This window comes from Myotis nattereri, assembly GCF_964212035.1.
Source record: "Myotis nattereri genome assembly, chromosome: 14".
NCBI classification, from domain to species: domain Eukaryota; kingdom Metazoa; phylum Chordata; class Mammalia; order Chiroptera; family Vespertilionidae; genus Myotis; species Myotis nattereri.
The window spans coordinates 25,686,540-25,699,095 of NC_138089.1; the positions used below are offsets into that span (position 1 = coordinate 25,686,540).

Here is a 12,556-nt window from a genome sequence, read left to right on the forward strand (position 1 = left end):
GCTTAGTCCAAATATGGTGCCCAACCTGCGGCCGGGCCGCACCATTGCATAACTATGGGGAAAGAAAGCGGAAAAGAAGCCAAGCAGGTCAGAGTCAAAAGCGAGAGCTTCATGAAGAGCGGAAGAAGCATGAGTATCTATGTGAACTTCAAGAGTCTAAAAAAAGCAAGACAGCACCAGCGGGAAAAATTCCAAAGGACCAAGTGTCCCGAGGCTTCCCTTCCCGCGCCCGGAGCAGCGATGGTACCGCCCGGAAGTCTGGGCGGAGACTGCGGCTGCGCCGCTGTGAAAGGGCAGGCGTCGCGGGCCGGGCCACTTCCGTACTTCCGCTTCCCGGCCCAGCCAGCGCCCGCGATGGTGAGAGTGCCGGGCCGGGGACCCTCCCGCGTCCCCGCGCTTCGCCCCTCTCTTCTCCCTTAGCACTGTGGGTTTGGGGGGGATACGGCTTCGTGGCCGAGGGGCCCGGGCCAAGGGATGCTGGGGGTTTAGGGGCACGACGAGGCTGGGAGGAGGGGGGCGGGGTAGGGGCCGAATGAGGAAGGGGCCAGCGGGTGACGCCCTGGTGAGCAGCAGCCCGGTGGCACCCTGGTCTGGCCCTCGGGGCAGGTGGAGAATACTCCTGATGCTTGAGGGAGCCGGAAGTGGCGCTTCCTAGACTCGTGGTAGGGCCTCCCCGCACATAGTAGGCCTGAGCCCGTTGTAGGCGCTGAGGCTAGTGTAGTAGGGCCACTTCCCCACCCAGAATAGAAGAACTTCACTAAATGCGCCGCTCTGCTCCCTCCTGCCTGCTTGGCCCCACAGTTTCCCAAGGGAAGCGTCCAGACTTCGGTATCCCATTCTTTTCCTTGCCCCTGCCTTGCGCCTACCGTGCTGAACGATGTCTTGTGCTGCCTCCACCCAGTTCCCTTCCTGGTCAGAACTTCACTGTGTTAGCCTCACTGCGGGATGTAATGTGTAAGATCTGGTACTGCCGATCCCTTCCTCCCTGGAGATCCTCCCGTTTGATAAATGTTCCCGGAAGTTAAGTGATAAATATCTCGCCTCCTGGCTTTCATGGCCTTGTGTTTCATGGTGACTCCTGAATCTGCCTTCCTCAATTCTCCCAAAGGTTTGCCTGGGTATCTTGAAGACACCTTGACATTAGGCCTCCAGAGCAAAACTCCGCTTCTCTCCTAAAATTGCTTGTCCTCCTATGCTCCTAATACTGGCCATACCTCTCGATTTTTTTAAAAAAATCAAGTTTATTGAGGTATTATATGAGACTGTTTTAATGGTGAAAGGGCAGGCATCACGGGTTTGGTCATTTAAAATTTTTATTGCTAAGTAGTATTTCATTGTGTTGATGGACCATAGTTTTTTTGGGAGGTATTTAATTTCATAATTATTTACATCTTTGTCAGTCTAATCCCTGTGATACTCGCTGCTTGTCCTCTTCCACAGCCCCAGTCCAGGCTCTCATCAGCACTCTTTGAATAACCCTCTCTGCCTTCTGTCTCACTTCCCCTCCAATCCATTCTGCACAGAGCCTCCATGTAGTTGTGTAACTTCCTCTCAGAATTCCCCAGTAGTTTCTTACCACCATAAAAGAAAAGCCAAACTCAGAAGCCTGGCATTTGAGATTCTCCATGAATCTCCAGGCTATCATTGCAGCCTCACTTACTGACTCTGAAATACTTTCCACTATACAGCAACATTGTATTCATTACTATTTCTGAAACTCTTAATGCCCCGTTGTGTTATCCTAACTTTGCTTAAGTTATTTCATTCATTCATTTATTGTACAGGAAATGAATAAGGCACTATATACAGGGTGGGGCAAAAAATAGGTTTATGGTTCATGTGGAAAACAATACATTAATAAATAATAATACAAGAACAGACTTTTGTATACTCGCATTGTAAACCTACTTTTGTCCCACCTTGTATGTTAGGTACTGAGCTAGGTGTAGGGTATGTAGATTTGAATAAAATGGACATGGTTTATTGATCATGAGGCTTACAGTCTAGAGAAGGAGAGATCACTTTACTAAAGACGTATGAAGAATGTATTATTGTAAATTTTAAGAAATGCTTTGAAGGGCAAGTCAAGAAAGAGTTCTCTGAGGAAGAGGCCTCCTCTGAGTAAACCACCATCTGAAGGATGACTTAAGTAAAGAGAGGTTAGAAAAGCCTGCAGATAGATAGTTCAGCATGTGTGAAACCCTGAGGTAAGAAATCAGCTTGGCTAATACCAGTATAAGGAAATGAAGAGAAGCCAATGTAGCTAGAAGCTGATCCTGTGGGGATGCCCTTGTTTTTCTCATTGTAAAATCTAATCCTTTTCCATCTTCAAATCAAAGCCAATTTCTTCTATAAATATAAATCTAGGTATGCCACAGTTATCCTTTATATCATGGTCTTTCCTCCCCATTGAGCTATTTAAGGGTAGAGATAGTCTTAATCATCTTAAATCTTCAGCACCTAGCTCAGTGCTTGGCACATAGTAGACATCCATATGTTGGTTCAAAAGATAATTGAGGACAGTCACTCACCTGCATGCCTCTATACCAGAGCTTCTCAACCTCAGCACTATATGGGCCTGAATAATTCTTTGTTGTGCATTGTAGAACGTTCAATAGTATGCCTGGCCTCTTACCTGCTCAGTGCCAGTAGCGCCCCATCCCAAGTAGTGCCAATGAATAATGTCTCAACATTGCTGAGTGCCCCTGGCAGGCAGAATGGTCCCCTGTTGAGATCTGCTCAGGAAATTAGAATGGTAGGCACCTTTACTTTGCTGTCTGAGAGCCCGGCTCAGTACTCTCTGGCTCCTGAGTAGCCAAAGCAGGGGGCCAGTGGGTCTGTGAGACAGATTCTGATCCTCCCTTGGGGTTTTTCCCACAGACTGCCACTCTCCGTCCCTACCTGAGTGCCGTGCGGGCCACATTGCAGGCTGCCCTCTGCCTGGAGAATTTCTCCTCCCAGGTTGTGGAACGACACAACAAACCGGAGGTTGAAGTCAGGTAGGGAAGAAAAAGGTCATGGTGGGGGTGATGGGTGCAGCCTCAGAGATGGCTAGAATGTGCCATGAACTTCCATTCTGGAGTTGTCAGGACAACAACAGTTCACATATTTTATCTTGCTGCCAGATGAACAGTGATTCCTAATTTGGAGTTCAGAAAACAGGGTCAGTGGGTTAGCAGGACAAAACCCAGGGGAGAAGCTAGTCTGGTGCAAAGATTGCTTGACACAGGTATGACTTCTCAGAGTAGAGCTGTTCAGGAAGTATCTCCTGTGGTATTATTGAGCCCAAGGGTAGTTTAAGGGAGGATGGAGAATTTAGTTATCTGAGATGCTATCTCCATTCTTTTCTAATTTAAACATCAAGGATGATTTTTTTCTCTCCCAATCAACCTGGACTCTTTCTTTTTTTTAAAAATATATTTTATTGATTTTTTACAGAGAGGAAGGGAGAGAGATAGAGAGCTAGAAACATCGATGAGAGAGAAACATCGATCAGCTGCCTCCTGCACACTCCCCACTGGAGATATGCCCGCAACCAAGGCACATGCCCTTGACCGGAATCAAACCCGGGACCCTTCAGTCCGCAGGCCAACGCTCTATCCACTGAGCCAAACCGGTTTTGGCAACCTGGACTCTTTCATCTCCTACTCCAAATATTCTGCATTTTGGGTTGTATTATCTTATCTAGTTTATGTTTGTTTGTTTTTTATATTTTATTGATTTTTTACAGAGAGGAAGGGAGAGAGATAGAGAGTCAGAAACATCGATGAGAGAGAAAAACATCGACCAGCCGCCTCCTGCACATCCCCCACTGGGGATGTGCCTGCAACCCAGGCACACGCCCTTGACCGGAATCGAACCTGGGACCTTTCAGTCCGCAGGCCGATGCTCTATCCACTGAGCCAAACCGGTTTCGGCAACCTGGACTCTTTCATCTCCTACTCCAAATATTCTGCATTTTGGGTTGTATTATCTTATCTAGTTTATGTTTTGTAAGCAAGTTGTTCTTTTAACCTTTAAAGTTTAATCTGGAACATATGTATAACTGAGAGACATGGTGTTACCACACTATATTGATGTGATTTAAATTTTAAAAAATTGACAAGATGTTAGCATGTGCCATGTTATGTTACTTAACACATATGGTTTCTAATAGGCATTAAAAAAAATTTTTTTTATAGATTTCAGAGAAGAAGGGAGAGGGAGAGAGAGATAGAAATATTAATGATGAGAGAGAATCATTGATCGGCTGCCTTCTGCATGCCCCACACTGGAGATCGAGCCCAAAACCTAGGGATGTGCCCTGACTGAGAATTGAACTGTGACCTGGTTCATGGGACAACACTCAACCACTGACCCACACCAGCCAGGCTCTAATAGGCATTTTAATGTGACAACAGCTCACAGACACTACCACTACAGTTGATTACCATTACATACATCTAGGGATGCAGAGGCATGAAAATGGGAACTGAGCTAAGAGGGGTCTTACTGCTGAATAAATGAATCATTAGGGATTGATAATTAAGATGCCAGACTAAGTTTGTCCTTTTCTCCAAGGCATCCTCTCTCTCATTCCTTAAATGGTATGTGGGTTTGCCTATATTAAAATAAGAGCTGTCATTTGTAAAGCTCCTCCTACATCTTCCTGGCATGCTATTGGACACTTGACCCCTTTTTATCGCTCTCAGTCCTTGCCAGTGAAATAGGAATCAGTCATTTTACAGATGAGAAAATTGAGATTCCAGTGGGGTAACTTGCCCAGGAAAGATAACAGAGGCGGCGGGATTTCAGAACCTCTTCGCCCTGACTCCAGAGCCTGTGCTCTTTCCATTGAGAAGACGCTCCCTGGCCCCCATCTTGGAGCAGCCCTGCTTGTGGGTCTCCTGTTCCTTGGACTCTGGGCTGAGGAAGTGATTCTAGGACCTGTGTGGGGTCTCCCTGAGCATTCTGTTCCTCTCTAGTACAGAGCCTTTGTGACATTGTGTTTTTAGGAGTAGCAAAGAGCTCCTGTTACAACCTGTGACCATCAGCAGGAATGAGAAGGAAAAGGTTCTGATTGAGGGCTCCATCAACTCTGTGCGGGTCAGCATTGCTGTGAAACAGGTGAGCTCGCTGTGGAGCCCCTGCCGCTCCTCGAGGCCAGGGATCCCCACTGAGATCTGGGTGGATGGAAACGACCATATACCCAGGAAATGATTTGCCAAACTCAGCAGGTCGGTAGAATAAAGAGCAAGCAACTCTTATCTCCTAGGCCAGTGATGGCGAACCTTTTGAGCTCGGCGTGTCAGCATTTTGAAAAACCCTAACTTAACTCTGGGGCCGTGTCACATATAGAAATTTTTTGATATTTGCAACCATAGTAAAACAAAGACTTATATTTTTGATATTTATTTTATATATTTAAATGCCATTTAACAAAGAAAAATCAACCAAAAAAAATGAGTTCGCGTGTCATCTTTGACACGCGTGTCATCGGTTCACCATCACTGGCCTAGGCCTTTCCTGGATTAGAAGTCAGGAAATGTAGCAGCCAGGGCCATGGGCCAGTTAGTATTAGCTCACAGAACCATTCCTAAGGAGTGAAGAATAAGTCCAGTTCAGGAAAATAAATAGTAACAGTACCAGTACCAGTCATAAACTCTGAAAGTAAGGTTTAGGGTAAAAAACAAAGTGCAATTTTATTTCCTCAGATGTTTTACAAATGTCTGACCTTCCCAGCACCCCCATAATTTTTGCCATATCTGTGTACCATCTTGACAGCTATATACTCAGTAGGTTTCTTTAAATTGACTTAGTTTCGTTAATGGAAGCTATGTCATAAGTGGAAGAACAATATCACTTGCCAGATGGAGGGAACTCTAAAAAATAAACGTAATGAAAACAAACAATGATTCTGTTGCCTACAGGAAGCCCTACCTCTGGGGTCTGCTCTCTGTTAATAAAGGACATTACAAAGTGTTGGGAACTGTTCAGGGCATACTATTACCCAGCTGCAAAATTACTTCTTAGAAATATTTAGAAATACTTAAGTTCAGGGAGAAACTGGGAATCGTTTCATGTTCAGTCTCTGATAAGCCAGATGAAATATATCACAGACTGGGAAATGTAGCACTAGTGAAATGAGAAAGAGAAAGGCATCTTTGAATATAGATGAGGACTCTGGAAGAAGTGGGTAGAAGACTCAGGTTTGCCAAAATTCCCTCTCTGGAATGGACAAAGATGAGATCATGATAATGCCCTGTTGGAGCGCATCTAATATTATAGACCCTCCTTTCAATTGGCAACCAAGTGTCCCATGATTCAAAGTTCAGGCAGAGTGCTCCCAGTCCCAAACCTGTCTGGCTTCAGTGAGCCTTGGGGGAATTGGGTCAGAAGCCCAGGCTACAGGTTTCTGTTGGTTTATGGTATCAGCTTTAGGGAAACTTGTCTGCTTTGCTCTCAATAGGCTGATGAGATTGAGAAGATTTTATGCCACAAGTTCATGCGCTTTATGATGATGCGAGCAGAGAATTTCTTTATCCTTCGAAGGAAACCAGTGGAGGTAAGACTGTGATTAACATGTTCATGATGTCCAGGATTCTATCACTGAGTCCACTGTCACTGGCATGGGATTGTTTCTAGAACCAGGATTGCTACTTCTCTAACTGTAGGGCATCCAACCACTGTTTGAATTGAGAATGTAGCAGCAAAAAGGACACAGTGAGTTAAATCCTTTCTAAGCTCTGCTGCTAGCTGATTTCATAGTCTTTCAAGGATACAGTTGACTTTGGGTCCTTTCTAAGCTCTGCCGCTAGCTGATTTCATAGTTTTTCAAGGATACAATTGACTGGGTCAGTTGTTGCTGACTTTGTACTTCAGTCCTCTCCACAGACTCCCTGTCATATTGACTTAAAATGTCCCCAATGACTGAGCAACACCACCCACACAGGGCAGCATGCAGCATCACCAGATACATTAGACATGTTGGACAAGCTAGTCCTCATTCTGAGCTAAAATCTTCTGGTCCTAGCCCTAACCTCTGAGCCCACGCAGGATAAGTAAAATTACTCTTCCACACACAGCCTATCTGACAGTTAAAGGCTCTATCCCATCTGTCTCCCACAGCATCTCTTCAGACTAAGGGTTCCCTGTTTGATTTGATTCTTCTATGACAAAATTTCAAGTCTCTTCACTTTCCCTTGACTCATTCTGAATGCTACTATTTGTGCCACAGATAGTCTTCCTGAGATGTCTGATATGCACAAAATCCTCAACTGGGTTCAGTTCCTTGGATCCAACATAGACACCCCACCAGAGCAGGTGGGCTGCTGACTGAAAGGTGTGTAGCTTGAGAGAAGATTGCAATCAGCTGGAAGCATGTGACTGAGTGAATCCAGAGGACATGGCCAGCTAAGTTCCCTCTGGGATGCTAATCTCCTGTTTTTTCTCTTCCTGCTGTCTTCCTTTCCTAGGGTTATGACATCAGTTTTCTGATCACCAACTTCCACACAGAGCAGATGTATAAACACAAGTTGGTGGACTTTGTGATCCACTTCATGGAGGAGATCGACAAAGAGATCAGTGAGATGAAGCTGTCGGTCAACGCCCGTGCCCGTATTGTAGCTGAGGAGTTCCTTAAGAATGTAAGTAGGGGCTTTCCTAGTTTCCTTCCAGAGACAGGAGCAGCCATGGGTCCTGCTAAGAATTTAGCATCTGGCAGGAAAGTGGTGCCAGTGTGTATTTTCGGAGGCCTCTAGGATCTCTGGTGGGTGCCAAATCAGCCAGGTGCCTTGAGGCTGGAGAACATGAGCTTCATCTTTCAGAGGTGCAGGGCATTTTCCATAAGTGGGTGTCTAGGGCAGCCGTGGGCAAACTACGGCCCGCGGGCCGGATCTGGCCCGTTTGAAATGAATAAAACTAAAAAAAAAAAAAAAAAGACCGTACCCTTTTATGTAATGATGTTTACTTTGAATTTATATTAGTTCACACAAACACTCAATCCATGCTTTTCTTCTGGCCCTCTGGTCCAGTTTAAGAACCCATTGTGGCCCTCGAGTCAAAAAGTTTGCCCACCCCTGGTCTAGGGGATACCTCTCTCCTAGTCTTCTATTGGGTCTTAGATGCAAAATTCTGTACCTCAAAATGTACAGAGTCCTTCTCTATATTTAGTGCAAGCCCCAAGTGAGGCATGTTAAATCCACATGTGGATTTTCTAGGAATGTAGGACAATTAATCATAGTTTAATTCCACTCCTCAGACAGACTTAAATATTTTCCTTCAGCGTCTGTTTCTCAGGCTTCAAGCTACGATTTCTTCAAGCTGTTTTCCATCACTTTCCTGGCCTAAGTCCTCTGGATCTTTTTTCAACTGTTTGTGCCTTCCTAACTGAGAGGACTGCAGTCCTCTGAAGAGGAGGAATTGTAAACATTGATGAACTGATGACACAGTTGTTCTTGTTTAGATATTCAGGACATGCCGCCTTCTTTTTCTTTTTCTTCTTCCAAACAATCTTTGGTTTGTTGACATGTTCCATTCAGAGTTGACAGTGATCCCTAGATGGTAGATTTATGTTTATTCTTACCAGTGCATACAGACCCAGCCCAGAAGGAGCTCAGATTCCTAAAAATGGAAATTACACCCGCTTCCCCTGGGCTTTAATTATGTTGAGGGCAGCCAGCATACAAAGTAGCTTTACTGTGCGCACAGGGTAAGTGTGCTTATTCAGATCACAAGGCTATGAAGTTAGACCACCTGGGTGTGAGTCTAGGCTCCATGCCTGCTTGGGCATGGACTGACCCTCTTAACTAAGCTTGTTTCCTCAGCAGCAAAATGAGGAGACTGAGTAATTAATATGAACCTTTCATTGTGGTTGAACAGTGAGGAAATATATGTAAAGCATATCACTTGGCAGATAGTAAGTGTTGTATATATTGTAGTACCAAAGTACCTATGGCCAAGGCACTAGGAGGCCTTTGCATTCAACTGTGAAGAAAAATAGTTCTTGCCCCAATTTAATACTTAACTCATTCATGCACTAATCACTCTTATGATAATTATGTTTTTATAGTTATGCAGCTAAAAAGCAATTGACATGCCTTACTTAATACCTTAAACAATCTTTGCCCGGCCATAGAGGCTCAGTTGGTTTAGCATTGTCCCATGCACCACAAGGTTGCCAGTTCGATTCCCAGTCAGGGCACATGCTAGGGTTGTGGACTTGATACCCAGTAGGGGGCGTACAGGAGGCAGGCAATCAGTGTTTCTCATATCAATGTTTCTCTCTCTACATTTAAAAAAACACAATCTTTGAGGCAGGTGTTAATCCCCATTTTACAGATTAGTAAACTGGAGCTCCAGAAGTTAAGTCACCTTCCCAAGGTCCCTCAGTATGTGGGAGAACCAGGACTAGGAGCTAAGTTTCAGACTCAGAGATCCTGGAATAGTACTTTGGCATCTGGCAGGGGTCACATATTCAGGTGGGCAGGTAATGTATGTGAGTAAAGTGGATTGTGTAGGGACCTAGTGAACTCATGCCTCACCTGAAGAGGATCACCACCATACAGCTTCATCTTACAGCTTTCAAAAGAATCCCAAAGTCTTGCCTGGTTAGCATGGCTCAGTGATTGAGCATCAACCTATGAACCAGGAGGTCACGGTTCGATTCCCAGTCAGGGCACATGCCCAGACTGCAGGCTTGATCCCTAGTGTGGGGCATGCAGGAAGCAGCTGATCCATAATTCTCTCTCATCATTGATGTTTCTGTTTATCTCTCCCTCCCCTTTCCTCTCTGAAATCAATAAAAGAATATTTTAAAAAATAATAAAAGGGACTCTTTCCCCCTCCCCATGTGGGAATCTGTACTTGTTCTTTAATAAATTTCCACCAAAAAAATTTTAAAAAATTTAAAAATTTAGAAAAGAATCCCAAAGTCTGGATTAGTATCCAGAGTCTCCCTTATTTTCAAGGTTGGCAACTAATTCATATTCCTTTAAACACTGTATGGGCTCATTTGGGGGCTTGGCTATTCATTCATTGGTCTATAACCTCTGGTCTGTAAAATGTCCAGGGCTGTTCTTGGCACCATGAGGGATACTTGATGGCAGAAAACTTGTCAAGGGCCTGTCCTAGGTTGGAGGACCACACAGAGCTCGAGCCCTCTGAGTCCCCAAGCCCTTGCATCTCTAAAGAAGCAAGTTGCTATGACAGTGCTTTATAGCAGCCTCTGTGACATGGCTAAGAGGAGCTATGGAAAAGCCCATACCACCTTTCATTTCTCTGCCTTGTCTAGTGCTAGGTTTGGGCCAGTGTCCCAAAGATCACTGGGAAAAGCATGCCCACAGGGATGTCCTAGGACCTAATCCTGCCCCCTCAGAGGTCTGAACACAGTGGCAGCTCTCAGATCGGCCCCCTCAGCCCCCCTCAGCAGGCCTACTGGAATACAGCAGTAACCATCATTCACCATTTCTTTGTTCTCTTGACAGTTTTAAACATCTGACTGGATCTCGTGGCCTTCCCCCTCAGAATCTCCTGTGTCTCTGCAAAGGCGTCCTGGAGTCACTTGTCAGAGCGACAGCAGAAGCAGAGGAGGGGACCTGGGTTGGGGTGGGCATTAAATGCGGGAGGGGGGGTGGTGCGCTTGCTAGCTGGTGACAAAGCAGCAGTGAACTTGCCCCAAGGCCACACGTGCCTGGTCAGGCTGGCTTCTGATGTTCAGTCCCCTGGGCGGACGGATTTTTTTTTTAGTGTCTTGAAATTTAAACTCTGTGCTTGTAGGAGACTGTAACCTTTTTGTCTTTTTTTTTTTTTTTTTTTTAAAACAAAACCTCCACCTCCAGTGGCTGTGACTGGTCCCAGTGATTGTACCTTATTGGTCGCTGTGGGTCTGGGCGGGCCTGGAGCCAAAAGGCGACTACTGTTCCTCCCCCAAGTCACCCCATGTGGGGAGGGAGGGAGGTTTCAGACTCCAGTTCCTCTCCCTTGCCCTCTTATTCTCAAGCCTCCTTGAGCCCAGTAGAAGCAGTGGCCAGCTTCCTGAGCTCTGCCTAAAAATCGCCACTCAGCACTGGTTGGGGACAAGGGCTGAACCAGTGGCCACCAGCCACGCCTAGGAGCTGGAACCAGAAAGCCAGGCAACCTCTGGTCACAGGGGCCACTTCCAGGCCTGCCAGCTGAGAGGGGTCACTGTTTTGCCTTGTCTGTCAGTGCAGTGCCTGTGCTGAGGTGGAGAGGTGAGTCCTATCAGATTCCTGGCTGGGCCTTCCCACCTGCTCTGGCTTCTCTGCTCCCATGCTCGCTGTACCTTTTCTTATTCTGATGGGTCCCCCCGCCCCTGATTAAACTCTCTTCTTGCCCCTTTGGGGCTGCATGAGGTATGTTCTCTGTCTGCATATGTGGAAAGAGGGGAGGTTGGGCTTTTTCTTTCCAAAGACCATGTGACTGGTACTTGGGCCTGGGGTCACCACCAGAAGCAATCTTACGGTTCCTGACATCCCTGCCTAGGGCCCTAATCCAGAGACTTCCATTGCAATCTAGGCACCACCCATTTTAAAAACTGTTACCCTTACCTATGAAGAGCTTTGGTCCTTTTTGCCTAATGAGCTCATTTGGGCTAAACCAACCTCGGAGAGTCAGTGATCCCATTTTATAGCTAAGGAAACAGGTTCCATAAGATGTAGTAGCTTGCCCCAAATTTAGCCAGTGAGCAAGAGGGTAGATTTCAAATCCAAGACTTATGCCTCTACCAATGCTAAGACAGTACTCAGTAGCCATGTGTGGTTATTTAAATTACTCAAACTAAATAAGGTTTAAAATTTACTCACACGGTCCCACCAGCAACATTACAAGTGCTCACTAGCTACCAGTGACTAATGCCTATCATGTCAGATGGTACATATGTAGAGCATTTCCATGATCACAGAAAGCTCTTGGACAGTGCTAGACTTGGTGAATCCTCCCAAGTAAACAAGACTGCTTGTATTTGAGTCCCAACTCTTAAATATATTTTATTGATTTTTTAGAGAGGAAAGGAGAGATTAGATAGAAGCATCCATGAGAGAGAGACATCAATCAGCTACATCCTGCACATACACACACACCATGCCCCCACACACACGGGGTGGAGCCTGCAACACGGGCATGTGCCCTGACTGGGAATTGAACTGGGGGCCTCTTGGTTCCTGGCTTGGCGCTCAACTGCTGAGCTACATCAGCCCAGCATGAGTACAAACTCTTGCTGAATTTGAGTAAATTATAAAGTGGAGATAGTTAATGTAAACAATCTCACATAGTTTCTGCTATACCAGTACTAAGTAAACAATAGCTGATCTTTCCACCAGCCCACTATGCAAGCTGATAACTTTCCTCATCTAGTCATGGGCGATGACATTATCCCTGTCTTGGAGAGATTTGGGGGACTAGTAAAAGCCAGGTGTGTGAATAGATGTGCTGAAGTGTATCATATTCACTATAAGTCTTGGGGCCCACAGGGCATATATTTATGGAGGAGGATGCCGGGAAGAGTTTCAGAAGGGTTGGCCTTTGAGCTGAGCTTTCAAAAGTGTTCTAGATGGCCAAC

At 45.7% G+C, this 12,556-nt stretch overlaps 1 protein-coding gene across 1 annotated transcript; it reads left to right on the top strand.

The window, feature by feature from the left end:
• Positions 1 to 10: 10 nt before the first annotated feature.
• On the top strand, positions 11 to 11,350 carry ARPC4 (actin related protein 2/3 complex subunit 4). The gene is made up of 6 exons (XM_081105720.1): positions 11 to 357; positions 2,881 to 2,999; positions 4,995 to 5,106; positions 6,449 to 6,544; positions 7,455 to 7,625; positions 10,464 to 11,350. The coding sequence occupies exons 1-6, from the start codon at positions 55 to 57 to the stop codon at positions 10,467 to 10,469; spliced, it is 807 nt and encodes a 268-aa protein (XP_080961846.1). The 5' UTR covers positions 11 to 54; the 3' UTR covers positions 10,470 to 11,350.
• Positions 11,351 to 12,556: the final 1,206 nt, after the last annotated feature.

Coding starts and splice junctions, on each gene's coding strand:
- ARPC4 (XM_081105720.1), top strand. CDS start 55: ATGGGGAAAGAAAGCGGAAAAGAAGCCAAGCAGGTCAGAGTCAAAAGC. Junction 358..2,880: donor CCCAGCCAGCGCCCGCGATG/GTGAGAGTGCCG, acceptor TTTTTCCCACAG/ACTGCCACTCTCCGTCCCTA. Junction 3,000..4,994: donor AAACCGGAGGTTGAAGTCAG/GTAGGGAAGAAA, acceptor TTGTGTTTTTAG/GAGTAGCAAAGAGCTCCTGT.